This window comes from Mchenga conophoros, linkage group LG23 (assembly GCF_057382185.1).
Source record: "Mchenga conophoros isolate Kocher_MC1m ecotype Shallow Benthic linkage group LG23, M_conophoros_male_GT1.1, whole genome shotgun sequence".
Lineage (NCBI taxonomy): Eukaryota > Metazoa > Chordata > Actinopteri > Cichliformes > Cichlidae > Mchenga > Mchenga conophoros.
In genome coordinates, this window is record NC_140547.1 from 38,612,719 (window position 1) to 38,639,594 (window position 26,876).

The window sequence follows — 26,876 nt, forward strand, 5'->3', positions numbered from 1 at the left end:
TACCCAGTTAGGGTTGATGTATTACTAAAGTGACAATGTATTGCAATTTTGTCTATCAAAATGGCAGATACATAGGAAGTCTAATCCCAATTGTGTTGAGTGACCTATTCTGCTTTATTACTTATAGTTTCTAGGATATTCAAAATTGAATGGGAGGCAGAGCCGTCAGCTTTCAGGCCCTCTTCTGTGGATCAGATGACCCTGAATCATCCTTTAGATATGTTGCGGTAGGTCTAGACTGCTGAGGACTTCCCCGTGATGCACTAAGCATTTATTCTTCATTCACCTTGTTTTCGCATTTAATCTCTGGCTCTCCTCCACAGCGTTTCTTTTGTCCAGTCTCCCTCCCCTCACCACCAACAGGTCAGAGCAGATGGCTGCACCTCCCTGAGCCTTGAACCTGATGGATCTTTCTTCCTTAAAAGGGAGTTTTTTCTTCCCACTGTCACCAAGTGTTTGCTCAGACCGGGTTGTCTGATTGTCTGGGTTTTCGCTGTATTATTGTAAGGTCTTTAGTTTGCAGTATAAAGCTCCTCGAGGCGACTGTTGCTGTGATTTGGCACGATATAAATAAAACTGAATTGAACTGAACATGTAAAGAGGATTTAAATTACTCATCTGGCAAAACTGTTTTCCACTATCCTGGAAAACAGTGTTCAGTAATGAACTGAACACTGTGACGAGACGGGGTCCTGACTAAGCATCAGCATATGATAGGTTGAGGTGAGATCGCGTTGCTTGTCTTGATATTTGCTTGGAAAGCAAAATGCAATAATGAATTTTACATGTATTGTAGCATGCTAGGATGCGTCCTAGAGCCAAATACAAATCCCTATCCACAACGCTGTAAAAAGGTATGCAGCATTTGGAAGGAAGTATGAGTAATAGTCCTTTTTTATTTCTTTTGGAAGCTGGTGACACCCTCAGTGGCCTCAATTCTCAGCGTGCCCATGTTGAGCAGCTACAGTGGGAGCACTTATAAAATGAGAGAGCCAGTCTGAACAGCCCAGGAACAATTGCATTAATTTAGTCGACTCAACCACCTCTGCAGGTAATTTGTTAGCTAGGCCGCGTCTCACTAACAAGCCCTACTCGTTTCCTGCGGGGGTGATGCATATTACTTTTGAGTTTTTCTTTGCCATTGTAATACTAACTGAGTTGGTGGTGCTAATTGGCAATCATCCCTTTAATTTATTGGGGTTTTTTTTCGTTTTCTTTTAACATGAAATCCACATAATATGGCATGTATCTATAAAAAATACATTAAGTCAGCTCTTGTCTTCCCTTAAATAAGAATAATCTGTCCTTTAGCCTTCCTTCAGCTTCTCTGCTTTGGTTTGGTCATCCATCTACAGCAGTGAAGCCCGGTTTAATTAATTATGTGTATGCAAATGTGGCCTCATAGTGCCAGGATCTCCATTTTCATTTTCTTGGCTTTTTTCCCACCTGTGCTGCTTCTTCTTTTTTCTTTTTTCCCTGTCTTTCTGTGGCAGCTCCAGGTGGATTGATTATAAATTCAATTTGCATTAAGGTTCTAATTTGCTGACACTGTGCACGCATACATTTTTTAAACTGTTATGCAGCTCGGCACAGACAATTGCGTGCCCCTCCCCCCCCCCCCCATCTCTGCCTGAACCGTGGGTACATTTGGAGGGTGGGTGGAGGCGAAGATGTAGCACGCGGTAATGGAAATCCTATACTCAGCTTCTAATTGGAAAAACAGGATGGCTTATTTTGAATCAGGAAAATGAACCACTTTTTATCAGTGGGTTAGCTGAGTAGCTGAGGGATAAGGGACTTTCAGTTTGTGTGCTGAGAGCCTTGTTTCTTGTGTGTAATGAGTACCGTGTATAGCTCCATTTGTGTGCATCTGTATGTGGCTTAAAGTACGCCTGCATGATTATATAACTAAAAAAGAAAGTAGCTCAAAATGACCAGATTGGGTTTATGTTCATCTCTTATTTAATCACTTTCACAGTTGAAAGTATTTGTGACCCAAATACAAGTATTCCTTCCCGTTCACAGCATTTCAAAACGATTTGTGTAGAATTTGCATTATTCTGTATTTATTTATCTTAGGAGGCGAAAAAACACTAAAGCTGTTCGATACTGCCGGACTTTGGGATGGTCAAATGTTTTTTGGAGCATCTTACACCTAAACCAGCCTTTTAATAATTCAATATCTGAAGGCTTGCAGCTTGAGTGGTGCAATAAATGACTCACTTGCCTTTGAAGATTTACAGTATGAATAAGTTAATGTGTGATTTGCAGACCTGCTCTCTTCCACAGTCTTCGCTATAATTGGAGTTGTAATGTCAGGAGAATCTCCTCCCAGAGGTAAAATTGATTTAAAAAGGCTTGTTTGAGACTGTTAGTCATGTTCAAGCCACAGAGAAAACGGGAAATGGACACAGTGTGGTAGTATCTGCTGATGGCCAGCATTTTCTGTCCATTAGTTCAAATTCATTTTTTTTTTCAATTTTTTTGTTTGTTTTCCCACTGTTTTTTTCTTTACATGAGTAGTTCATTTGCACTTTTTTTTTTTTAAATGGTGTCATTTTTGGTCTTTTATAGGAAAAATGTAATTCACAGTAAAATGCCTGAAGAATGCTTTTACACTATTCAGCATCAGCAGGGAACCGTGCTTGGATTCAAGTAAAGTTACCTTAGCACTTTTGATTTTTTTGGAAAACTGTGTCTCAGTAATTTCAATAACTCTGAAATTATAAAACACAGGACAGAAAAGTTGAGTTTTAAAGTCCAAAGGTTGTAAAACTATTAGTGACTGTACCATTTAATGCCAAAACCTGATCCCATTCCAGCTTTTAATGTCAAGAAAAGCGAGAAATTTTAATGCCGGCTCTGCTAATGATATAAATTTACTCACCCCCTTGGGCTGTGAGATTGTGCTGTCCTTCCCCACAAAAGTCCAATGAAAACAGTGGATGTGCCAGTTAAACAGAGCCAAAAATACCACATCAAGCACAGAAATGTGAAAGAAGAAAAAAAGAAAAAGAAAGGCATCTGCATTTTCAGGAAACATCTCCACAGCTGTCATCACATCCCTATGTCACCGGCTGAACGCTGTCAAGGCGAATGATTGCAGTGCATCATATTATCCAGTTTGTAATTGAATTGTAGCGGGAGGTAGGTTGGTAATCAGTGTACAGCAGGTAGTTTTCGTTTCAGTATTTGACAGTAATGTCCTCTAATGGGAAGCTCTGGCTCTGCTCTTGTTCCAGGCCACTAGGTTCCCCTGGATCCCCGTCTGCCTGTGCCTGTGTGTGTGTCTGTGTGTTCTTTGCTGAATGTAAGTGTGCTATCATATTTGTGTGCCTAGAAAATGTGCAGGTTGTGCACGCCTGGCACAAATGGTTCATTTGGTGCTAACCTCTGAATTCCTCTCAATATTCCCAATTTTCTTTTTTGGGGGGGGCATACACTCGACCTTGAAGTCACATCTATCAGGAAATCGAGTGACCGTCCTCTGCTGCTGAATTATTAGCGATTGCCCCAAGTGATTTTCAGCACGGATGCCCTTACTGGTGTGGCTTTTGGGAACCTTACTGTCCTGGAGCTTGAATCATCTCTCAATCATAATTTTCTTCCCTTCTCTTTGAACTGCCAGCACAACCCTCCCCTCACCCTCCCACTCTTGTGTTGAAGAATTGAATAGCTCACAGATAGAGGAAGAGTAAAACAGCGAGACAGAGGGGGAGAGAGCGAGTACAAAAGGCATAAAAAAGAGAGAAAGTGATAATGCTCTGGTAGTTAACAAAAAAAAATAAGGTCAGAGTTGACATATGAGAGGTGACACCATCGCCCATCAGGACGGTACCCGCTCGCTTGCTTTTGTTACATATTCTTGCCATCTTATCATTTCACAGACGGCTGGCGCAAGAGGCTGATGTGACAAGGCTCTCTATCCATCTGGGCACGCTCTATTTTCACCAACGCTCATTTCGCAGGGGCACCGGAGCACAACGCCCAAATGGTGTGTCGGTGTCTGTAGTGGACCAGCGAGGGTCTGAGTCACCGGCTTAGCGCACCCACACTGCCATGATACAGCATAGAATAACAGCCTGACAGGGCTGCCTGGCGGAGGCAGTGTGGATTGTGTGGCCCGTTCTTTGTGTATTTGTGTGTGTGTGTGTGTGTTCACTCTGTGTATTTTGTACCTGTGTGGGTGGGTGAGAATGTTTAGGGAAAAAAAGTCTTATCCACACTCTTGTCCTATGTGCGCAGTCATGTCTGCAATGCAGCACTAGGATTTTTTTTTTTTCAGGAGTCAGTATTGTTTATATTGTGTTGTCTCAACACCTCCCAAGGCTGTTTTGTTAGATGAGAGGATTACTGACGCCATGGGGAGCAGAAGGATGATTTTCTGATTATGTAGTGCAGACACCCCAGCCATTGCAGGATCACTTTTACATCTGCTCCTTGTCAAATGTTCCCCTGAAATAGGCACAAACTGGGAGTAAACATATGGATACAAGTCAATTTTCACAGTTCGATCGCCCAAGAGAATCAAAATGCTGTACGGGAGACATAATCACCCCTGTGAGAGCCAAAGTCAACCCCCGATTCTCGTGCTGAGATGATCTGATGGGATGATAGGACACATTTAGATCTAGATGAGCTTTGGACAGTGATGTTTTGTTTCTCTTTCTCTCTCTCTCGCTCATAAACAGATGTTTGTACTATTAAGCATGAAAGGCAAAACAGGCATAATCACCTATATATGAGTGAAACGGGCTGATTTACATACTGCTTTGAAGAGTAATGTGCCCGTTTCTATGCAGCTTAGTGCAGTTCTACTTCTTAAGGAGTTAGTGTACTGTATCCTCCAAGTGCATTTAATGAAAGAAAAGTAGTGCAATATTTATAAGCAATTTTTTTGTCATTTCACATTTAGAGGATACTTGCTACTCTGTTAAGGGATTCAACGAGCAGCAACCTCTTGGGCTGGAAAGTGAAGACAAATAGACTCCCGTGCTAAAATTGGCCAATTTAAAGCAGAAATTGACAAGTTTTTATCCTGGTACAGAGAATCGCTTTTGATTTGTATTGCTAATTTCTCATTCCCTGACAGGTGCAGTCGTGGTAATGTGATCTAAAGTGGTTCAGTCACAGTAGAGTAAAAAATATCCTTGCGACAGGGAAAAATCAGTGGTTGTCCACAGATTGTGCTGAATTTTTTTGCCTTCAGCAACTGTTTGCAAGTAGTTACGACCAACTAGATGTCCAGAGGTTGAGTGCGGAACAACTGCAATCTCTGGGCGACCACTTTCAATCCAAAGTCACCATGGGGCGATTGTGGCTCAAGATTTTGGAGTTTGTGTGTGTGAATGGGTGGATGACTGAATGTAGTGTAAAACGCTTTGGGGTCCATAGGGACTAAGTAAAGCACTAAACAAATACAGGCCATTTACCATGTGGGAGGCAACCTGTCTCCAAACAGTCGCAGCCTGACTCAAACAGACTGCAATTAGTCTCAGATAGGTTGGCGAAGGATTGCAAATAATTGTTGTATATAAACAAAGATTGTCTCAGATTTACACACAACTCGTCACTAAGAGCATCTCTGTGGAACAGGAAACTCGGCTCGTCTGGTTGCCAGCTGTTTGTATTCTGGTTATACTCCTATATACAAGCTAGGATGCTTGTGTCATTTTTTAGATCATCACTGTCCTGCAGCAACTGTGTGACTGTTTGCATTATTTTTGAATTTCTGGTTCAAATTTATTTAAAACTTAAATAAACTTTAAAACTCTAAATGCAAGTAGTTGATGTGAATTTTTGTTTCATGTGAATTTCTATAAATGTAGACAGCAACAGCAATTTTTGCCAGTGTATCACAGTTAATTGGTGTATTATAACAAACAGTTTGTCTGTAATTGACATCTCGACCCCATTCAATCTCAGGCTGCTTTAAGAAATTCCAACTTTGATATGGTTTACATTTCTACTTGGACGGTTAGCTTAAACAGTAATGGTCACCGCTCCTTCAGGAGTGCTAACTTCTTCAGCTATGATTAATGAAATTGCATAAATTGTTTTGCAGAAAGAGCACCCCCCCCCCCCCCCCCAAACCCACCCACCCCAAGATCTTCCTGTTAAAAAGGAGTTTTTCATTCCCATTGTTGCCAAGTGCTTTTGTGATATTGAACTGAATTGAATTGAAATCACCCTTAACTGCTTCAACCCATATGCAGAACTTTTCAGAGTTTAGTATCCGTTATCTCCATTTGAAACTGAAACTATTATTTATTTAACTTGCTCACAACCCGATGAGGCTCAGCCACGACGTCATGGTCCTTCTGTTACCTGGGAATGGACCCACGTTCTGTTGTGTTGCATGAGTGTGACATGCTGGAAGATAAGATCCAAAGCTATATATGGTACAGGTGAGGTCATATTTATTTCAGATATGAGAACCTGGATGATTTGTACCTGCTACGCTGGCTGCATAAACCATAACAGTAAGAAGGAACAGACTCTTCTCACCTACATATAAGTGTGTGTGTGTTTATTTTCCCCTGCACTCTTTCCTTATTCTCTTCACTGCAAGGGTCCGCCCTGGCAAAGTCTGCATTGTCCCGTTTCCCATCAGCTACCCCCGTGTGCTTCCTGTCCCCATCAGCGTTTAACCCGTGATTGGAGACAGCAGGCACTGCTCTCTCTGGAGGCCATGTCCAATCAGTAGAACTGAATCTGATACAGAAGGGAGAAAGCCAGGCAAGATCGTAGGCAATGTTTATTTTGTGATAGGAAGAAAAGCTTCTTTTTTTTAAAATCGCATATGAGTATTTGCATATAAATAACAGCCTGCTGGCTGTCAGGGAAGAGAGGGGTTTGAGAAGAGAGAGACAAATGAAGATGAAGTGTCAGGAGAGTAAAGTGCAGGCAAGATGGAGGGAGAGAGAACAGTTTTATCTGCTTGGGAGTAACGGGGGGAGGAGGATGGGAGGTAAATGTCACAGTAATCATTTAATAAGCTGGCCAGCCGGAGTCACCATGCAAAAATATCAATCTTTTCATCTTGATTAAATCTTATTTTTCTTGTATTTTACTAGAAAAAGTCAAAATGACATTATGTTGAATTCTGAAGGCAGACGAACTGTTTAACTTTCCGTGGATGCCATGGGAATCTTCAGGTCCTGTTTATAAAAGAGAAGCGTGGTTTTTCTTTGGAATCCACTGGACTGTCGTGGAGGTTTGATGTTACCTCAGAGTAAGAGAAGCTTACCAGAAATGTGGGATTTAGGCTGCCTCAGTTGCTTCTGTCTCCCCGTGTAATCCCGACTGACTCAGAGGTGTTAAGGTCGGGGTCCTGCGAGGCCAAACCACATGTTTGCTGAAGATGATTCTTAATTATTTTAAGCTCAGCGTTTGAGGTAAAGTTCCTGGAAAAACACCACCCAGCTTTATGCTGTAGGCTAATTGCACCCTAATTCTGTCTCCATATGTTTATCTTCAGTTTTTTGGGCCCAAATACAGGACACAATGTCAAACTGACTAAATTAGCAGGTATTAGGTAGTAAAATAGTAAAATTAAAGTATTTTAGTGATGTGAAGACGAAACATGCTATCAGGAATAAAATGTCAATAATACGAATATCTGGTAACAACCAAGGTAAGAACATATACTCTATAAAATATGGAGGTTCACTGGTTTTAAACTCCCCATTTTGAAGCCATCAGCATTAATGTTTTGGCCACTGCCGTGTTATTTGTTTAGTTTTCTGACAGAAGTGACCACATCCATGTGCCTGCCTGTATTTTTTTGACCGCTACTTGAGCATTATACATTACACGTTACAATTGTCAACTCTGCATGTGCCCAGGCAGCAGACTTCAAAAAAGTATATCAGGAATGATGACTCTGCCATCAGGTCTCTAGCTGTCTGTGTTCCTGTGCACAACGGAGTGTATTCTAGCCTTACGGACAGCTGTAATGAGCACAGTTGACCTCAATCAGATGCAGAGTGTGGGAAGAAAACAAAGGGAGGAATTTTTTTTTTAAAAAAGGGAATAACCTTCAAAATAAAACAGGAAGTAACAGGACAGAATAAACGCATAAAGACGAGCCAAACGACTCATATGAGAAAAAAGGGAAAAATAAAAATACAGTAACAAGGCCCATAAAAGTGTGATTACTATAGAAACTATGGCTTCAGTTAATGTATAAAACCAATCTTTTCTTGGGAATAAATTGAGTTTTCCTGTGTGACAAAATGTTAGACAATTCCTTGAACTGTCTTGCTCCCCTGCGTCTCTCTGTGTATTTACAGACCCCTCTTCACACCCGGGTGGTTGTAGATTCTCCTTATTGTTGCCATATGGCCCATAACTATAGTCATTGTAGCTTTTGCAGGCCCTCATTGAAGCTGTGCCATTACCTGCAGTAGACACCCTATTATTTCCCTTCTGCATTGTTGAATTCTCTTCTTTTCATACACTATTTCTGAGCCCTGCTCGCTGTTCTAGACATCCTACGGTGTGTCCATGCATATAGGTTACGTCTGAAAGGTCTCTTGCATGCAGAGGAGCAGAGCTGATTGCTTTATTGGCTGATGACTCATTCTCTTTTTTTCAACGTGCTGGAGGTACTTCAATCATGCAGGTAATCTCCCCCTGCACACTGGCAGCCGAGAGCTTACCTTTCCCACACATCAGAGCTATTTTCCTCTTAATTGAGACCCACTCTGCTGCGACAGCGTTTTCACAAGGTGGAAAATGGCAGGTCAAGATTTCAAGACATCTTTCTCCTCCACGCCTTCCTCTCTTGGCAAAAGTGGCTGTGAAGTTGATAAGTTCCTTCAGGGATCCTGGAGCCAGTACAGCTAAGACACTAGACTTCTTGAGGGCAAGTAAAGGTTTATGTCGCATCACCTCATAGATTGTATGCGCGTGTAGATTTGACTGCCGATCCTTGTGTGTTTATTCAATCAGCCCAGGCCTAATATATGCGCACTTTACTGATTGAATTACGCCAGGACTTTTATGGAGGAACATAGTCCCAAACCATCTCCTTGAGAGCTTATGAGAGAACAGACACTTCGCAGGAGTCTCTGTGGTGACCTGACTCAATCTGCATACGATTAACCCTCAGCAGACCTGTAACCCGCTTTATGAGCCCATCACCTCGTCTCCAGAAGGAGCACACTCTCACTCTCCTGTGACAGAAAACTGTGGAAGGAGCATGTGACATTTGTTTAGCTTTATTGTGTTGCCCTTTACGCAAGCTCATAGTTCTTTAATGCTTGTTTCATCTTCACATCTGTGCTAGATCTTTACAACACACAACTACGGACAAGATCTTCCATAAATATTTAGAGAGTTCATTTAGAATACATTTTCTGGTTTCTATAAAACTATTCCCACAAAAGTGGATGCTAATTCAGAAAAAGTAGTTTAGTGGAAAAATAGCTGTAGCTTGATTTGCAGCCCGATTGTTTTGAAGATGTGGGTAAAATTAAAAGAAGAATTTGTGTTTCAGTAAAAGGAAATACCTTAAATTGTGGCATGCACCGATTTAGTGCATTTATTTTAGTTTTTAAAGAAGTCTTTCTTTGACTTGAACTTGCTTTCAAACTTTACTATGCTCTTGTTTTGCCTTGAAAACTTTGCAGATGATATATCCAAGTAGAAGTGATTACCTTCAGCATCAAATTGCTTTCGAGCGAGCACCTTAATATCCACCTTAGTTCTTCATGGCATAGATTCATAAAGGTGCTGGAAACATTCCTCAGAGATTATGATAGCATCAAACATGATAGCAAGTTTGTTGGCTATACAACCATGAAACAAATCTCGTGTTCCACCACATCCCAAAGGAGCGCTATTGGATGGAGATCTGGTGACTGTAGAGGTCGTTTGAGTACAGTGAAGTCACTGTCATGGCTAGATTGACAAGATTTGTGCTTTGTGAGGAGGAACGTGGTGAACAATAATGCTCAGGTAGGCTGTTGAGTTGAACAGTTAAACTATTGAACTATGAAATTTGAGACTCGTAAGACCTTCTGTGGAGTTTTTTCATTTTTTTCCAATCTTCTAGTGTTTTGGTGAGCCTGTGTGACCTGTAGCCAGACTTTCCTGTTCTTACCTGACAGGAGCAGCAGTAAGTGTGGTCTTCTGCCACTGTCGCCCATTTGCTTGAAAATTTGAGGTGTTGTGCATTCAGAGATGCTCTTCTGCACACTCCAAAGCAGTTCAAAGCAATCTGGACATTCCCCTATGACCTTTGACCACTAAAAGGTATTTTTACCCAGACAACTCACTGGATATTTTCTCATTTCCCCAGACTATTCCATGCAAACCTCAGAGATGGTGATGTGGAAAAATCCCGGTGGATCATGCCATGCTATGTTCAAAATCCCTTAAATCACCTTTCTTCCTGATCCTGATGCTCGGTTTGCTCTTTAACATGTCATCTCAACCCACATTAAATTGCTGACCTATAATTGGCTGATTAGATATTTGCATCCACATGTACCTAACAAAGTAGTCAGTGCGGGTCTGTATCACCCTCCTGGTTTGGGTTTTGTCACAAGCATAAAGCATGAAGGGTAGCCTTTTTGTAAATGAGGCCTGTGTATTTTTGCACAGTTGGACAAATGAGACAAACATGGCTAACATAAAAACAAGGTGTGCTTGACAAATGGCCCTGTCTTTGCTTAATGGTGTGGTTAAGTCAGGAATGGAAGACCCTATTTCGATGTGTCATTGAATGCAGCTCTATAAAATCCTGATTTTGATGCAGAGTGAGGTTCAAACACTTGTTCTGTGATCATTTGGCAAAACGTGGCAGCTGACACTTAGCGGTGACCATTTGTCCAGCTGACAAGCAGGACCGTTGCAAGCTTGGACAGACTAAACACTCCCCCCACCCCTTTTCTTAAACGTATGCGTCATGGGAGTTTAAGGATGAGACACAGGCGCAGACATTGGTTACGAGTGTTCCAGACGCTGAAGTGCTGCTGGAGTTATTATCACTCAGCAGATTGGCCAATTCCCGCACCAATTGTGATCCAGCAGAATGGAAATCTGGTGAGCAGGGAAATGTTAATCGAGTTCAATTAGGCTTTGTACCATGTTTGTTTCCTGCCAACAGATCATGCAGAATCCCTACCCTGACTTGCCGAAATGAATGAAACTCTGTCAAAACTCTGAAACGGACAATTTGAGGATAGGTGGAAGATAAATGCAACAAGACCTTTAAAAAGCCGGGCTGTAGGTCAACTTTACAGAGAAATTAATGTTTTTCTCTTTACTTCTTTCTAGAGATATTTACAAAGCCATCCAGGTTGGTCAGAACATCTTTGATCTCACAGTAATTTCACGGTTGAAATGACCTCGTGTTACATCTTTAGTGCTGTATTTCAACTACTGGACCTTTTTATCAGACACCCACGAATATGTACACAATTATTTTTCAGTCTGATGATTGTCACTTTGATTACAAATACCTTTTCTTTCTATGCAACTAAAGAAGTTTAGTCTACTGCCTCTCTCATTCTCAGAGAAATTATTTTTCTTCAATAAAATGGAAAATATGCAGCTTTAAAGAAATGACTGGACTGAATGTTTGTTTGCAGTCCTGATGGGAAAGGCAGTGACAGAGCCAGGCTGGTGGATGTTTAACAGCAAAGCGTTTACTGTGGCCTTTTTTCTTTTCTTTTTTCTTTTTGGTACCAAATCCAGTCTGCTCAGCCAAAAAGTACTTCTGAGTAAATCTATCTCTTTCTTTTCTGTCTGGGCTGCCAGAAAATGTTAGAGGGTGGAAAGACAAATTTATTGGTCAGTTAGCAGAGCTTAGAAGAGTAGTAGATTCCCCTTCATATTTCTAAGTAGTTCAGATCCCTCACTTAAAGACCCTATACAATACAGTTTCCCCATTTCATTTAAAAATAGCATTGATTTCCGTGGTATACAAAACAATTGCAACTAAGCCACATGAGGATTTCATTATAGTTAGAATTTGCCTTGGGTATATACTGGACAAATTTCTGAGAATCATCCCAAAGAAATCAAAACAATCCCTGTTTTAAAGTCCCCCCTCCTAGGTGGTCTTCAGGAGATCACCTGGTTTCCTGAAAAGCCTAGTTTTCGATTGCTCTGACCCACTTGCATTGTTAGGGTTAATGTAAGGGTTCTGTGTTGTGCAGAGCCCACTGTTACATTTAGACATTACGAACTCCTCTACTGATGACTGCTGTGTAGTCTCTAGGGGTGGGGAACTTCAGGCCTCAAGGGCTAGTGTCCTGCAGGTTTTAGATATCGCCCTGGGTCAACATACCTCAGTCAAATGATTCGTTCTTTAGCTGGCCTCTGGAGGACTTCAAGACATGTTGAGGAGGTATTTTAGCCATTTTAATCAGCTGTGTTGTATCAAGGACACATCTAAGACTTGTAGGACCCTTGAAGCCTAGAGTTCCCCCACCCCTGCTCTAGGTGGTGTTTTGGTGCAGTTCTCATCTGCAATGATCACCCTCCATATAAAAGTTGGCTCAATTTAATACAAATGTTATACACCTTAGACAGATCATGACCTCAAGGGACTGATCCAAATTTAGCAGGAGTACTGGAACACTAGCATCACTTCACAAGTTGATATCCTTGAAAGGAGACGAGCATATATTTGTCGTGAAACTGTTAGAACGGGTCTTTGCATGAGTAGGAGTGACTCCTGTCGGAGACGTTCAGGGTCTCCAGAGCAATGAGTTGCAATGACTTTCCATTGACTCATTGGGTAAGAATGTGAGTTTATCCATATCTGTGTTTTGGTCCTAACACCTGAAAGGAACAGTAGAAGAAGCCTCACAGTATCTCTGTACCATCTGTGGATGTAAGTAAAAACCTAAGAGACGTATCAGAAACATAATCTGTTACTTTGTGCATGCTTTTGCTAAATTATTTCATCTTTGTTGGAGCTGCTGCCTGCTTGTCTAACCTTTTACACTCTCCTGATGTTTTTATTAGTTGTGAGATTAAAACACTTCAGAGTCTCAATTAGGACACATGATTAGAAGCGAAACCATCTTGGCTGTGGTTGTCTTACCTTAAGCCTTCAAGTTATTATCGTCCACAAACTAATTAGCAAGTTCTCGATAAGCGAGGCTAGACCCGTTGTTGCCATAGAAACTGTTAGACTTAATAACAGTGAAAAGGATTGTGCTGTTGGGCAGCTCACGGAGCGCACCCCGCCCTCTCCATCATTTGAATTTGCTTAATTCTGTTTCTAGTTATATGCTCTTTGTACAATTTGAGGTTGTATTTTTCATTGTCTTGCTACCAGAGAGACACATTTAATTGAGGAAATCAGAGAAAGGTTTAGGGGGTCGCGTCAGAGCGTTGCATCTGAATGCGGGCTTCTCAGACTCGTTTAATGAAAGCAGCAACTTATTGTTGCTGATTTATGATCAAGTCAGATGAGGCAGATTTGGAACGGCTGCTGCCTGTAGGTGAAATGAACTGTCAGAGCTGCCTAACTGTGAAAAATAAAAGACTAATAACAGAAATTTAAAGGCATTGTTCAGCCCCAAGTTCTATAACGCTGCGTGTTGTAATTGAGCATTTTTGATTAGGTGAATTCCAGAGTTAGTTTTGTGTAAAAGTGCTTTCTTTCTTTCTTTCTTTCTTTCTTTCTTTCTTTCTTTCTTTCTTTCTTTCTTTCTCTTGTCTATACTTTTTTTTTAGCCTGTCGCATCTGCTTAACTGATTTCCTGTTTCCTGTCTTATTTTAACAACTTTAGTATGACATAGATGAAGTGAACTATTGCTGAACTGAATACCAATTAAGTGACGAACAGAAAAGAATCACCTATCATGCAAGCAAATTAAGCACGGACAAATTAAATTCCTAAAGTGCTCAGGGAAGAAATGACTATTTGGGCCTGCGTCACCCCCTCACTCCTAGGCACATAGATTGGATGTGCTAAAATAAGTGCAAATAGGAGACAAATTAAAGGAAAAAGATTTGAATCCTTGAAAAAAGTAGGAAAATAAAAACTTTTGAAGATGCAAATTGACTGATCTGAAATTGTCAGTTATGTTGTCATAACATACAGAACAATATCTAACCATGTAATTTAAAACAAAAAATGACTGAAAAACATGTATGACACAAATTTTATATATATATATATATATATATATATATATATATATATATATATATATAATGTTTTTGTCTCTTTGAACATGTGTGGATGGAATCTTAAATCCATGTCTTTCTATCACAGTTCCTTATGCCACATTACTGTGCAGAAGCCTTTAGCCAGCCCTAAATTAAAGATCGCCTACGAGGTCATTCCCAAAGAGTTATTAACATCAAACTTGGCATATCTTGTCAGGGTGTGTTGTATGTCTTTGAAAAACTATGAGGAAACTGGACATGTGGAAGTAAAAGAAAAAATGACAGACTAAAAAAGAAAAATTAAAAACTATCCACAACAGTATCTGAAAGTCATGTCCTTAGGAAGTCCAGCAAATACCTGACACATGACCTGAGAGATTCATCCATCCAATCCAAATTTCAAATCTTTGGTAAAATTATGCTGTCAATATGTGCAGAGAAGGTGAGAGGAGAGAGGTACAACAGTGAGCATCTATAACCATCTGTAAAACATGATGGAACCGCTGTGATGGTTTGGGGCTGAACTTCAACCAGCAGTGTTCTATCAATCAAAACTGATAGAAAACAGAAACGTACTGGCAGATTCTGATCTGCAATGTAATGCCATTGTATACTGTATAAAAGTATACCTTGACAGAAAAGCACACAATGCTACACAGTCAGTCATGGATTGGCCTCCCAAGAGCCCAAACCTCAAAGTTAATGTAGCAGGCAGCCAATATCCAAAGAAAGTTTTGAATGTCCTTCAAGAATTCTGGAGAAATATTTCTGAAGACTACTTAAAGTAATGACAAAGCTAGCTAAGAGAGTTCAGGCATGTCTGAAGAATAAAGGTGGTAATACCAAATATTTACTGTCAGGCTTGTTAGAATTGTACCAACTCCATTTTCCCCTTATATACTGTATTTCCATGTACATTTACATATGAAGAAATGAAGGGTGACTCAACACTTTTGCGTAATACTTTATATTAAAGGTTTTTCAGGTGGAAAAGTATATATTTCATGAGACTGTCATGAGACTGACAGCAAAGTCTTCCTCTTCAAAGTCTCTGTAATTGTGATGGACTTCCACAGGTTCAGATTCAGGTTACTATTTGTTCCCACTGCAGTCATGAGTCATCCATCGTCACATGCAAACTCTCAATACGACCATAACAGACAATTACTAACATAGGATTTGCACATAGTACAAAAAGGTTCAGAAACCTTTGCCTAGAAGGAAAAAAACTGCAACGGGTGTGAGTCGTAGAGAAAAAATCAGAAATTCTGCCAGCCAACCGCTGTGACTGCCTGGTGTACATGGATGCCAGGTTCAGCTGTTCCACTGCTGATATCCTGGGAACATCTCCGTGTGCCACGATCTTGACATCTTTTTTGTGTATTGTTCTCTTGAATTTCTTTCCCTTTTTTCTTGTTTTCTCCAACACTTTAAGCACCCACAAGCACTGTTTCCTCCACGCTCAGCAGGACCCTTCCAGCCCCATACAGTACAGTACAATAACACAAATCAGCATGGTTAATGAATTCCCTGTTAACACCCCTCCCACATTTACCCCCAATAACCGCAGCACACAGCACACCTCGCTGATTGGCGGTTGAGTTGCTTATTTGGTAAATAAAACATTTGTAGAAGCTCAATTAGCGAGGCCTGTTGAGTATGAGACAGCTGTGCTCACCAGCTGCTTTTTTAAAAAAGAGCTTTGCTGCAAGGTGAAGTGAGGAGAAAAGAGAATGTCAGGAACAGGAAGGGAAAATAGTGAAGGTAAGGTGAAGTAGTGTGAAAGCTTGTTTTTCATCAGAGTGGCCTCTTTTTGTTTCAAACATGTAAAACTGTGGCACTGTGGCAGCACGGTGGCACGGTGGTTAGCACTGCTGCCGCACAGCAAGAAGGTCCTGAGTTCAATTCCACCATCAGGCTGGGGTCTTTCTGTGTGGAGTTTGCATGTTCTCCCCGTGTTTGCGTGGGTTCTCTCCGGGTACTCCGGCTTCCTCCCACCATCCAAAGACATGCAGCTTGTGGGGATAGGTTAATTGGATAATCCAAATTACCACTAGGTGTGAATGTGCGAGTGAATGTGAGTGTGAATGGTTGTCTGTCCCTGTGTGTTAGCCCTGCGACAGACTGGCGACCTGTCCAGGGTGTACCCTGCCTCTCGCCCTATGACAACTGGGATAGGCTCCAGCACCCCCCGCGACCCTGAAAAGGAGAAGCGGAAGCGAATGGATGGATGGATGACATGTAAAACTGTTTGTTCGTAGCTCACAAGCATAGGTCTTCATAAAGCTTTAGCTTTATTTAGAAAGTTGAAAACTGATCATTTTGTTGCAGCAGATTGCAGAAGAATTGGCAGTCTTGGTATGAACATGCAGTTTTTGCCAATGCACCAACAAAATAATGAGTAGCTGTTGTGTCAGATATAACTGGAACTATATAAACATGATTGTTTATTCCTGATATTGTCACAATTACATATTGTCAGTAGATTAGACATGTGACCCACCCGTCTTTGGACAGCTGACAGCAAACCGGCTACAACAACAACAGCTGGTTATAAGCTGTTACAGCAGCTAACGTTAGGCTCAGGTGTCCTAAAAATCACACTTTCTCTCTTGATAAGCAGTTTGCTTACATTCTCACATCGTATAAGTGTCAGAGTCCAACACTGATAGCCAATATTAGTGAATCTTTCTTTGAACAGCTAACGGAAGCTAACAACAGCTAAACGCAGCAAGCTGTTGGCAAGCAGTTAGCAAAAGAAAAGTTTAGCATATCCTCAACAAGTCGCCTTAGTATCGTTGTCACTGGACAGACAGCCACTTCAGTGACTCATTAAGTTGTATCAGATTTCTTTCACATAGTTTTACAGCCTCTTCAGCTGGTATCCAATACACATGGGCACCAGCAGAGGTAAATAGCAGACTGACGGCCTGAACTCACTACAGATAAACAGTGGCCAGAGTTGTTTGTCCTACTGTTGCCACTGTAGCTAGGATTATGCACCTGAATCGAGAACTTAGTTGGCTGAAAACTACAATCTACTGACATCTAGTGGTTCGATTTTACACAGTGTGCCTTTAAGTCTGTTTGTTAGCAATCCTTGCCCTAATTTTGCATTTTGTTTTCAAAAACAGCTAAAGTAAATTAAAGTCCAGTTTTTAAAAAATACTATATACATGTTTTTTTTGTTTGCAGGAAAACTCTGAGCAAATGTATGAACTAGATACCTAATAGTCTGTATATGCTAAATGTCAGCTGTAGCACAAAGTACCACAAAGTTTTTTGGGGGAGTACTTTGGCAGGTCTGCGAACAGGCAAATAGAAATACCCGGTGTTGTCAACATGGTAGCAGAACAAGTATGAGAAATTCAGTACACGTGTCAAAATGAAGCCCCAGCTCGAAGACTGGTGTGGCTTTGAGAAGTCATCAGCATCGGTGTTGAGATTTTTCTCGCCAAATCCTTGGTTGTCACACTGATGAGTACTTACTGTACTTCTGTCTTTTTACATAACTCCCTGCATATTAAAATCTCAAATAGCAACTCTGCTGCTGCTTTTGTATATATGTGTGTGTGTGTGTGTGTGTGTGTGTGTGTGTGTGTGTGTGTGTGTGTGTGTGTGAGAGAGAGAGAGAGAGAGTTTTCACTGGTATGCAAGAGCTTGGCAAGGATTAAGTATCAATTTGATATTTGGACTTTCTCATGAATCTCATATACACCTTAAGAAGGAAAATAAGTCTGGGAATCCAAAGCACCTCAATGCTCGCTCTGCATGAATAATGCTTTTCCTATTTAATCTTCATAACTTTTTTTTGACTGACAGTTGGTGGGCTTTGTTAGATGTCTTAACAGGAAGACCCCTATTGCTCAGCACTGGTATGCGATCCGGCACAATATGAGACAAGTTACTTTTTTCCCTTAAGAGGAAAGTCTGATAGCTTTCGGAAATGAATGCAGACATACAGCCGCTTCTAATTTTCTCAGGTCAAATGTAGTTTAGTGCCATCACTGCCATTAAAACATATATTGATGGTGGTTTATGCAGAGTTTATTGCTGGTAGAATCAATTCAATATGTGCGCTAGTGACACACAAGTTAAATATATAAATATGGAAATATCCGTAGGTGAAGGCAGGAACCGCTGATTGGAGCCGACAACTTGTGTTGAGGGTTATTTTTAACATTCAAAGGGGCACAGTGGAAATAAAACACTTTAATAGCACATGAATGCATTTTTTCAGGTTATAGGACACCTTGTGTCAAAGGCATGCATATATATCCACTTGTGTTCATATTACTGTGTACTTGAAAGGCAAAAAAGGGGCTACGATTTTGTGCTGCCTGGAGGAAACAAGCATCATGATTGATTGTAATACGAGGACTGCTTGCACATGGTCCACGAGAACAAATCCCCACTTCTGTGCTTGGTGATAATGCAAATTGGTACATAAAATATCCATGTTTCAATTTCCCTTTTTTTTCCTGTGCTTCTTTTTCAGTGGAAGGCTGCACAGACTGGTCGGTGGACTACCTGAAATACAAAGTGCTTCTGGGGGAACCTGTAAGGATTAAATGCGCTTTATTCTATGGATATATTCGGGCCAACTACACCCATGCACAGAGCACAGGACTTAGCCTTATGTGGTACAAAAGCGCAGGACACGGGGACTTTGAGGAACCCATTAGTTTCGATGGCACAAGGATGAGCAAAGAAGAGGACGCTATATGGTTCCGACCAGCAGAGTTGGACGATGTTGGATACTATTCCTGTGTCTTAAGGTACGTTTTTTTAAGCAAATTGGGGATTTTTTTTTTTTACCTTCAAAATATGGCATTCAAAGAAAACCCTCCCTGCATTTCAGGATTATTTTTCCAGCAGTGTGTCAATAAATAATGGGGTAAATAACATTTTCTGGAGCCCTGTGGGCACAAGTAAAGCTGTGTGAAAGTCCGCCCCTGTTGATTTCTAATGGAGTCTATCATCTTTGGCCAAAGGAGCACTAGTCCTTGGTCCTCGGAGTGTCATCTCACAGTACGAAGTCCCTTTGCTTCACTTTATATGTTAAATTATTTCTTTATTCTCCTCTTGGGGACTTTAAGCTATTAGGGGCAATTGTTGAATGCATAACTCTTCGACCCTCACTAGTCTTTCTTTGAGCGAGGAGAACGAACAGAAATTCAGTGCGAGCGGAAAAAGCAGTGAAGATAAAAGAAAAGAAACGTAAGGGACTCTTGCTATCTTCGTTTTACACATGCCTGATGGTGGACGCAGACAGCTGTTTGATTTATGGGTTCCATAAAGTGGTAAAAATTTCTGGCTTCCTAGACGTTTTCATTAACATGAAGGTTGTTGGTGGTCAGTCAGAAAGACACCCGTAACCATTTCTTTCCTTTTTTTCCCCTACAGAACAAGGGAAACTTTGAAACATATCAAAGATAGGAGGGTAATCTTTTAGAAGTTAGTAGAATCCACAGAAACATTCATATTTTATGAATGACAGATAATGTGCTCTTGAGCAGTTGCATTCAGCACAGGTTTCCTTGTGTTTCTCAATTCTAAGAGTATCTAGCCATTACTATTCAGCACCATTAGCACTCTCCCCTTTGCTGTGGCAGCCGCCGTGAATAGAAACGGGCAGCACCAATCCAGCCATTCTCTATTCAGTGACGTTGGCAGCATTTTCAGGAGGTAGGCAATCAGTCAGCTCTGAGTTATTGTGTAATCACGCAGAAAGTAGAGCCATGAGATTTGATTTGGACGAGTACTGTTGCTTTGTCGCCAGTCTGCACCATTCAGAACCAAATTAAAGGGCAACACTTATTTGCCCATCATGGAGAGAACTAACAATAGTTCTGAATAGCGAGCACTTTTCCATCACAGAGGATTTCTCTCGGCGGGAATTTCTTTGGACTTTTGTTGGCCGTTTTTGCTTTCTGCGGATTATTACTGTTTTGTTGTCGAGTTGGGAAACAGTTCACTTTAATATGTAATACTTTCAGCTTTAAGTTTGGCCACAGAAATGGAATATTTATAGGCCAGCTTTGGTGCTACAAGCAGCTCTGAGATCAGGTCCAGTTGGGGGAATTCAAAATTATATTGATTAGCTCTGGCCCACTACAACTCTTTCTTAATACAACTATCCCATAGATTTAGTTGTATGTAAAGGCATGATTAAATAACATCAGCAGATAGCTTAGCTGATGCCTTTATATACATCAAATTATTAAATCTCATATGAAGTGTGATATTCATGCTTAAAGTACATCCTCGTAATTGCCAAGCCACTTGGCAACCCAGTTCCACCTGTCATTTCTGTGCTTAGGTCTTACTGCTGCTCTCCTTGACTCTGGCATTCAATGTATGATTATGAAAATGTTTGAAGGCAAATCTGAAAGTTTGATTTATTGATAGATTAACGTTACAGGGAGAAACACCCTTCAGCTATGTTGTGAAGGTTGATATTTGATAGTTTGTCCACCAGAGGGCACTCTGCAACTTCCCTGTTGCCAACACTCGTGTTTGAAATGCCACAAATGCAACAACCAGCCTGATCCAAGCGTTCAGGCAGAACGTAGGTGAGTATATAAACTACAGACAACTAATGTTATGGAAATCTGATTCATGTGTCTGAAAGATACAGAAAATATTGCCACATATTACTATATCAGATATTTGACTCAACACATATCGGTGTTACTCTTAAAAATCCTCTATAAGTTGGCCTCAAATCTAAATTACTACAGATGTCAGAGGCATCTGCTTTTGACTGTAATGACCTGAACTGCAATAAGGAAATACTGAAGTTCACTTTACAATGATGTAGCAAAGTAGCAAATCACCACATCAGATAAAGATTAGGATGAATTATTAGTCTGTTTGATAACTAATCATAATTCATGTTTTTATGTGGCATTTGTTTTCTGACGCCTCTGCAAAGAGCTTCACAACAAAGAATATAATCAACATTTAAATATAGTTCAGTTAAGTTTATGCGGTTGGTTATGGCTGGTTTACTCTGCTTACCAAATTATTCTGGTGTGGTCCAATGAAGTTGGAGACTTCTCACTGCCACGGATGACGTATATGACATGAACTTGACATGAGATTAGACTTTTTGCCAGGTGATAATTTCCATAACAAACTCACTGCTATTTGACCCTGTAGGCGAGATGATCTTAAAATGTTTCCCTTAGAAGGTTAGGAACGCTCTTCTGAGGTCACAGTATCAATGGTGGTGTGTTAACTTCCCTTTTGTGAAATGAATCAATAACTTTTCATTCAACTCCCCAAACATATAATACACAGAGCAACTTGTAATTTGTCACAAGGTGTTTACTGTCAGTTTTAGAACAGTCGGATTGAGGGAATAGACTGAATACTGTGCAGAGTTGCACATGCTTGATTATGTAATAATAACTTATTAACCTTGTAGGTAAAGGGCGTTTTCTCTTGACTGGCTCATTAGTCAGCTCTATACAGTGACATACGGTGGCTTTTAACTGGGGGAAGGGCCTGCTTTAAAAAGGCTTGGGAGGATTATGTTATTGGATACTGTGTGTGCTTCTTTGTGTGTGTGTGTGTGTGTGTGTGTATTTTGCATGTTGGGGTTCATGCAGTGTTCTGAGGCACATAGCAATACATCAAAATCGACCACATGGGACCATCAAATTAAGAAGATTTATAGTGTGGTGTTAGCATATGCTGTGAATTCTGGTGATTGGAGTCGCAATAATAAGCCCAGAGGACTGATAGTGGAGCAGTGGATTCTGTGGAAGAGGCTTTACATTGCTTCCTCATACTTGATTTAAACAGAGTCTGTGCAGTACATGGTAGAAAATATAGCTAATATAACAACTCAAAGATGAAGCTGATAATGTTGATTATCACATAAAAGTCTGGCACATGTATCAGCTGGATCTCATAGTTACTGCAATGGGAAACTGTACAGATGTGAGTGAGTTTGACAACAACCATATTGCTATGGCCTTGAAACTTGTGGACTGTGTTGCTAATTCCTTGCTGCCAGTTACCACAGGGCAACTTCATAGGTCTTCTAAAGTCCAGGTCTCAGCAGGTCAATTTCTTCAGGGCGGGGGGGCATCATGCTAAGGGCCCACAGGACTTGTTATGACACTGTGATTCATCAGCACACATATATCACACGGTGTGCTGCCTTCATGTCGTTTAGTGTCAGAGATTAAAGAAAGAAACCTCAAAGTGCTTCTACAGGGACAACACATGAGCAGGAACTGTTAAAGACTAAGCTGTTTACTCATAGAGCTCAACAGCCTGAGGTTTTAGCCATACTTGGTTTTGTCACATTCGCATCATTTTCCACTCAAAGTTTGAAATGTTAAAATTTGCAGACATACAGTCGATGTCAACAGCAAAGTGGAAATGCAGCATTTTGCAAAGTGCATGGATGTGCGAGCCAAAAGGAAATAGTTAGAGCACTTGCAGTAAACTAACTCAACCAAGTATCTAGTGTCTTCTTTAAGTCCATTGTTATGTATTTGTGGATAGTTTTGTCCTGGGAGGGAAAAGTGTATTTTTTTAAAGGGTAAATAGAAAAACATGCAAAAAAAAAAACTGCATAGTCGATGCAGATGTTTTCATTACAGCCCTTCTTTCCTCAGATCGAGTGAAAGTTGGATGCTTGCTGTGGAGATACATTATTCAAGAGTAAATGTTGCAGCTTCGATGCAGATTGTGCTTATTTCTCCAAAATTATTAGGGAAAAACAGCCGTAGCCATATTATGTCTCGTATCACTGGAGCCTGAAATGTCTATAGGGATTTACAAGGTGCGGGAATTATTTGTTGGAGCTGATTCTGGAGCTGTCAAGATGAGCATCTCCTTTTATTAGCCTAGGAGGTTGTATGTATATAGCGTGTTTTCAGGGTTCAAAGGTATTTTATAATTTTATTTTAATATTGTGACATGCTGAAAGCATGTTTGAGAGTCATGTGATTGGCCTTTGTAAATATATAGCTGGAGTCATAGACCTGCTACCAGCGAGGTTGTTCCCAGCTCTTCCATAAAGTCAAAATGTTCTGTTTCTGAGCTATAATATATGAATCCTTAAAGGATACCTGAAACATGTTTTTCCTGTTGTTGTAAAGATATAGATTTATGAACCACGTCACAGCCTGTTGAGCTGTTCTGTCAGTGTGACTAATTTCAGTTCCCAATTACCACAGCTAAGCCAGGGGATCTGCTTCTGCTTTGTGTCAGGAGCGTGGGTCCTATAGATGATTGGCGCTTGCATATGTTTAACATATCACATTTGGTTTAGACACTTGGCAGTGTTTTTAGGTGACGTTCCTCAACGTTTGAAGCATGAGGGGTCCTAAGGAATTAGAGCACTCTGGTAGAACGAATGGATCTCAGCATAACAATAAATCATCTCTCACTGGATACAATTCATACTCGAGCACATTGCAACAATTGAATCCCCACTGCTACGGGCTCTCACCATGTTATTGTCTCAGAACAAGTATTGATAGAGACAAGTGTGTCCACGAATGATGTGCATTATTGTTCTAGAGGATCTCATGTAGACGGAATCAGAAATAATCTTTTTATGGGCTTATGTTTGCATTTAATTTATTTCTTATATGAGAATAAATGTGATTTAATGAGGTCAAGTCTACTTCAAATTAAAAATTGCTAATTTATTTAGATTTTTTTTAGATGTTTAAGTTTTTAATTGACATGAAAATTAATGAAAAGTTCGACTGATTATGAGTATCTATAATTGAAATGGCATATAGTTTAGTAAAAAAGAATGGCAATAAAATGGGTTACATGTATTGGAAAGTTAACAAGAAACGCAAACAGGAACATTCAACGATAAAAGTGCAGTTGCCTAAACGCCCACTTGTGGCGAGCTAAGAGAGCAAGTTTTTGAGTTTTATATTAAAAATGCTTTAAATTGAAGTTAGCATTTTTATAGGCTTCTACAATGCGAAGGTTTGGCCTTTATTGTTAAATAGAGGCTGATTTTTTTTTCCATTTCTCACCTGTTTAAATTGCATATAGACTTGAAGTTGCATTATTAGCTGTGTGACTTCTTTTACAGGTCAACGCCTACCATGGGGGTGGCTGTAGCTCAGGTGGTAGAGCAGGTCACCTACTAATTGGAAGGTTGGTGGTTTGATCCAAGTATTGATGCCAAGTATTCTTTGACAAGATACTAACCCCATGTTGCCCTCCAATACATCCATCGAAGTAGGAAGAATGTAGAAACAGCGTAGAAAAAAGTGCTTGGGTGAATGTGCAAGTTGTGTTAAGCGCTTTGAGTGCTCAGAGTAGAAAAGCACTACATAGGAACCACTCCATTTACTCTTACTTAAACTTATGCCTCAGTCACTAGACTGAATCCATCTTACTGCTGTTAAATCGCTGTCTCCACACACCAAAGTTTATGAACTGGTCCCCGTTTTTAAAATAGCCAGTTCAAAGGCAACACAACCCAAGAACCAAATGTTCCTCTGTCTCCAGCCACTGTTTTCCCCAGCTGGATGTAGTGTTAGCCAGCTGGAGTTACTAAACTGGGTTCTTTTGGTTGTGTTTGTAGTGCTAGAACCTTTTTATGAACATTTTAATGTGATTATTTGCCAAATATTATGACTTAGTGTGTTGTTAATTGTACTAAAAAGACTGTCAAAGCAGTTCTATACATGACTCAGTTGTGTTAAGGGGAATTCTAATATTTTATTCATACCTGGCACTAATTAGCAGGTATTTCTCTATTTTCATACAGTTTAAGAGTGTAGCTTCCTTACCAAGTTTTGCCAAGCTCTTATTCTAATAAGGTTACTTCTGGCTCCTAAAAGCATTGGTTAAAAGGCGACAAACCTATACCGTGAAAATGGCAGTCAATCATTGGGTGATGTCTTAGTGCCTTTGGTAATTTTTGAGAAAAAATAAAGTGCAGCTGTGTAAAATTTTCAAAAAATGTTGTACTGATATAATTTTCATGTTGCTCAGTTCTACTAAGATGAGTGTGAAAGGCTGATATAGCTGTTAAGAGCACAGGATATTAGGAAGGATGCTTCTCAGTGTATTGCCCCTGTGAAAGAAATCCCAGGGAAGTCTTGCAGGAATATATTTCCGAGCAGCTTGGACACCATGTGGCATAATAGACACGTTGACAGAGACACATCTGTACTGGGTAAAAAAAACAAAAAAACAACCATGAACATCTTTATAAGTTTGTCAGTTTGTGAAGTTTTGAGTCTGAAAAGCAGCTGGAGAAAATGTGCTAGCAGGGTGTAGATAAACACAATTACTTCCAATCCAAATCATCAAGTTTCGACCGCGTTTTGAATCAAAGGCAGGTTGCTCACTAGTTTTGGGAAGTTTTTCATCTTCCTGTTTGTTCATGCTTTCAAGACTTGTGTGAATTCCACAAAGTGTCACAGCACAACAACTTGTCATTTGTTTGAAAAACTGGACTAAATGTTACATAAAATTGCCTGTAGGAAGGATGTTCTTGTGGCATTTTGGAGTTATTCATCATTTATTTCTTTCGTTCTCTATGGTGCGCTGGCGCACAAACACGCTCTTACAAATATGCTCTTTTCACCCTCATTTCATATGCTACATTATACCCTGTGACTTCTCATTGTTGGCCTTTCTGCATCTAGCGGCGGGCCTGCGCTCGTCACATTTCTGCGTATTTGCTCAGCTGCACTTAAGGGTGTCAGAGGGCATCATCATACACCAGTGCGCGCGCACACACACACACACACACACACACACACGCACAAAAACAACATGTCACTCCTCCAATCCCCTGAGACAAGCTGCCACTGACAGGAACTTAAAATGCCTCCGATGCGTATGTGAAAGCAGGCCAACATCAACAGATGTGCTTGCTCATATATTCGAAGCATGTACGCCTGTCTCTTTCACTCTCTTGGATTCATACTTATGTGCGTGGACATACAAATATCTACACGCATTACAGGAAATATGATGAGACATGCTCACAACGCATACAGTGCAGGAGTGGAGGGGAGCAGACGAGTGGAGCCGTGTGTGAAACCGAGGTCAGCACTCAGCTGTTCTAGACGTAACACCCCGAGGAACTCTGTCGTGTGCGGAGCAAAAACATCTGCAGCGGCAGGGCATGCTACTTACTGTACCATGACACAAAACACAAACTCACGCACACACAAATTCATGCACATGAGCCGTCCGGGAACTTGAAGGACACAGACTCCCCAGCAAGTGCTGCAAGTCTCTTTATAATAATAATAATAATGGATTGCATTTATATAGCGCTTTTCGGGGCCCTCAAAGCGCTGTACAATTCCACTATTCATTCACTCTCACATTCACACACTGGTGGAGGCAAGCTACAGTTGTAGCCACAGCTGCCCTGGGGCAGACTGACAGAAGCGAGGCTGCCATATTGCGCCATCGGCCCCTCTGGCCATCACCAGTAGGCGGTAGGTGAAGTGTCTTGCCCAAGGACACAACGACCGAGACTGTCCGAGCCGGGGCTTGAACCGGCAACCTTCTGGTTACAAGATGAACTGCCAACTCTTTGAGCCACGATCGCCCCTTTAAGACTATTAGCGTTTCAAAGTTTGCTAATTCCTTCTGTTTTGTGCTGCTCTGACAGCTGAGAAAGTAAAAGCTTTTGTGGCTAGCATGGTGGGAAGATAGAAAAACATAGGTTGAGATCATTAGTGAACCAATGTCTACTCTGTGTTTTAGCATCGAG

General features: G+C 40.7%; 1 protein-coding gene across 2 annotated transcripts in view; it reads left to right on the plus strand.

Moving 5' to 3' along the window:
* The window catches only part of LOC146547776 (interleukin-1 receptor accessory protein-like 1-B), a 342,110-nt gene that overhangs the window by 102,995 nt on the left and 212,239 nt on the right, over nt 1–26,876 (plus strand). For both annotated transcript variants that reach the window (XM_085265749.1, XM_085265750.1), the window contains exon 3: nt 18,639–18,918. In XM_085265749.1, the coding sequence (XP_085121875.1) occupies nt 18,639–18,918 (280 nt within the window). The remainder of the gene's footprint in view (nt 1–18,638; nt 18,919–26,876) is intronic.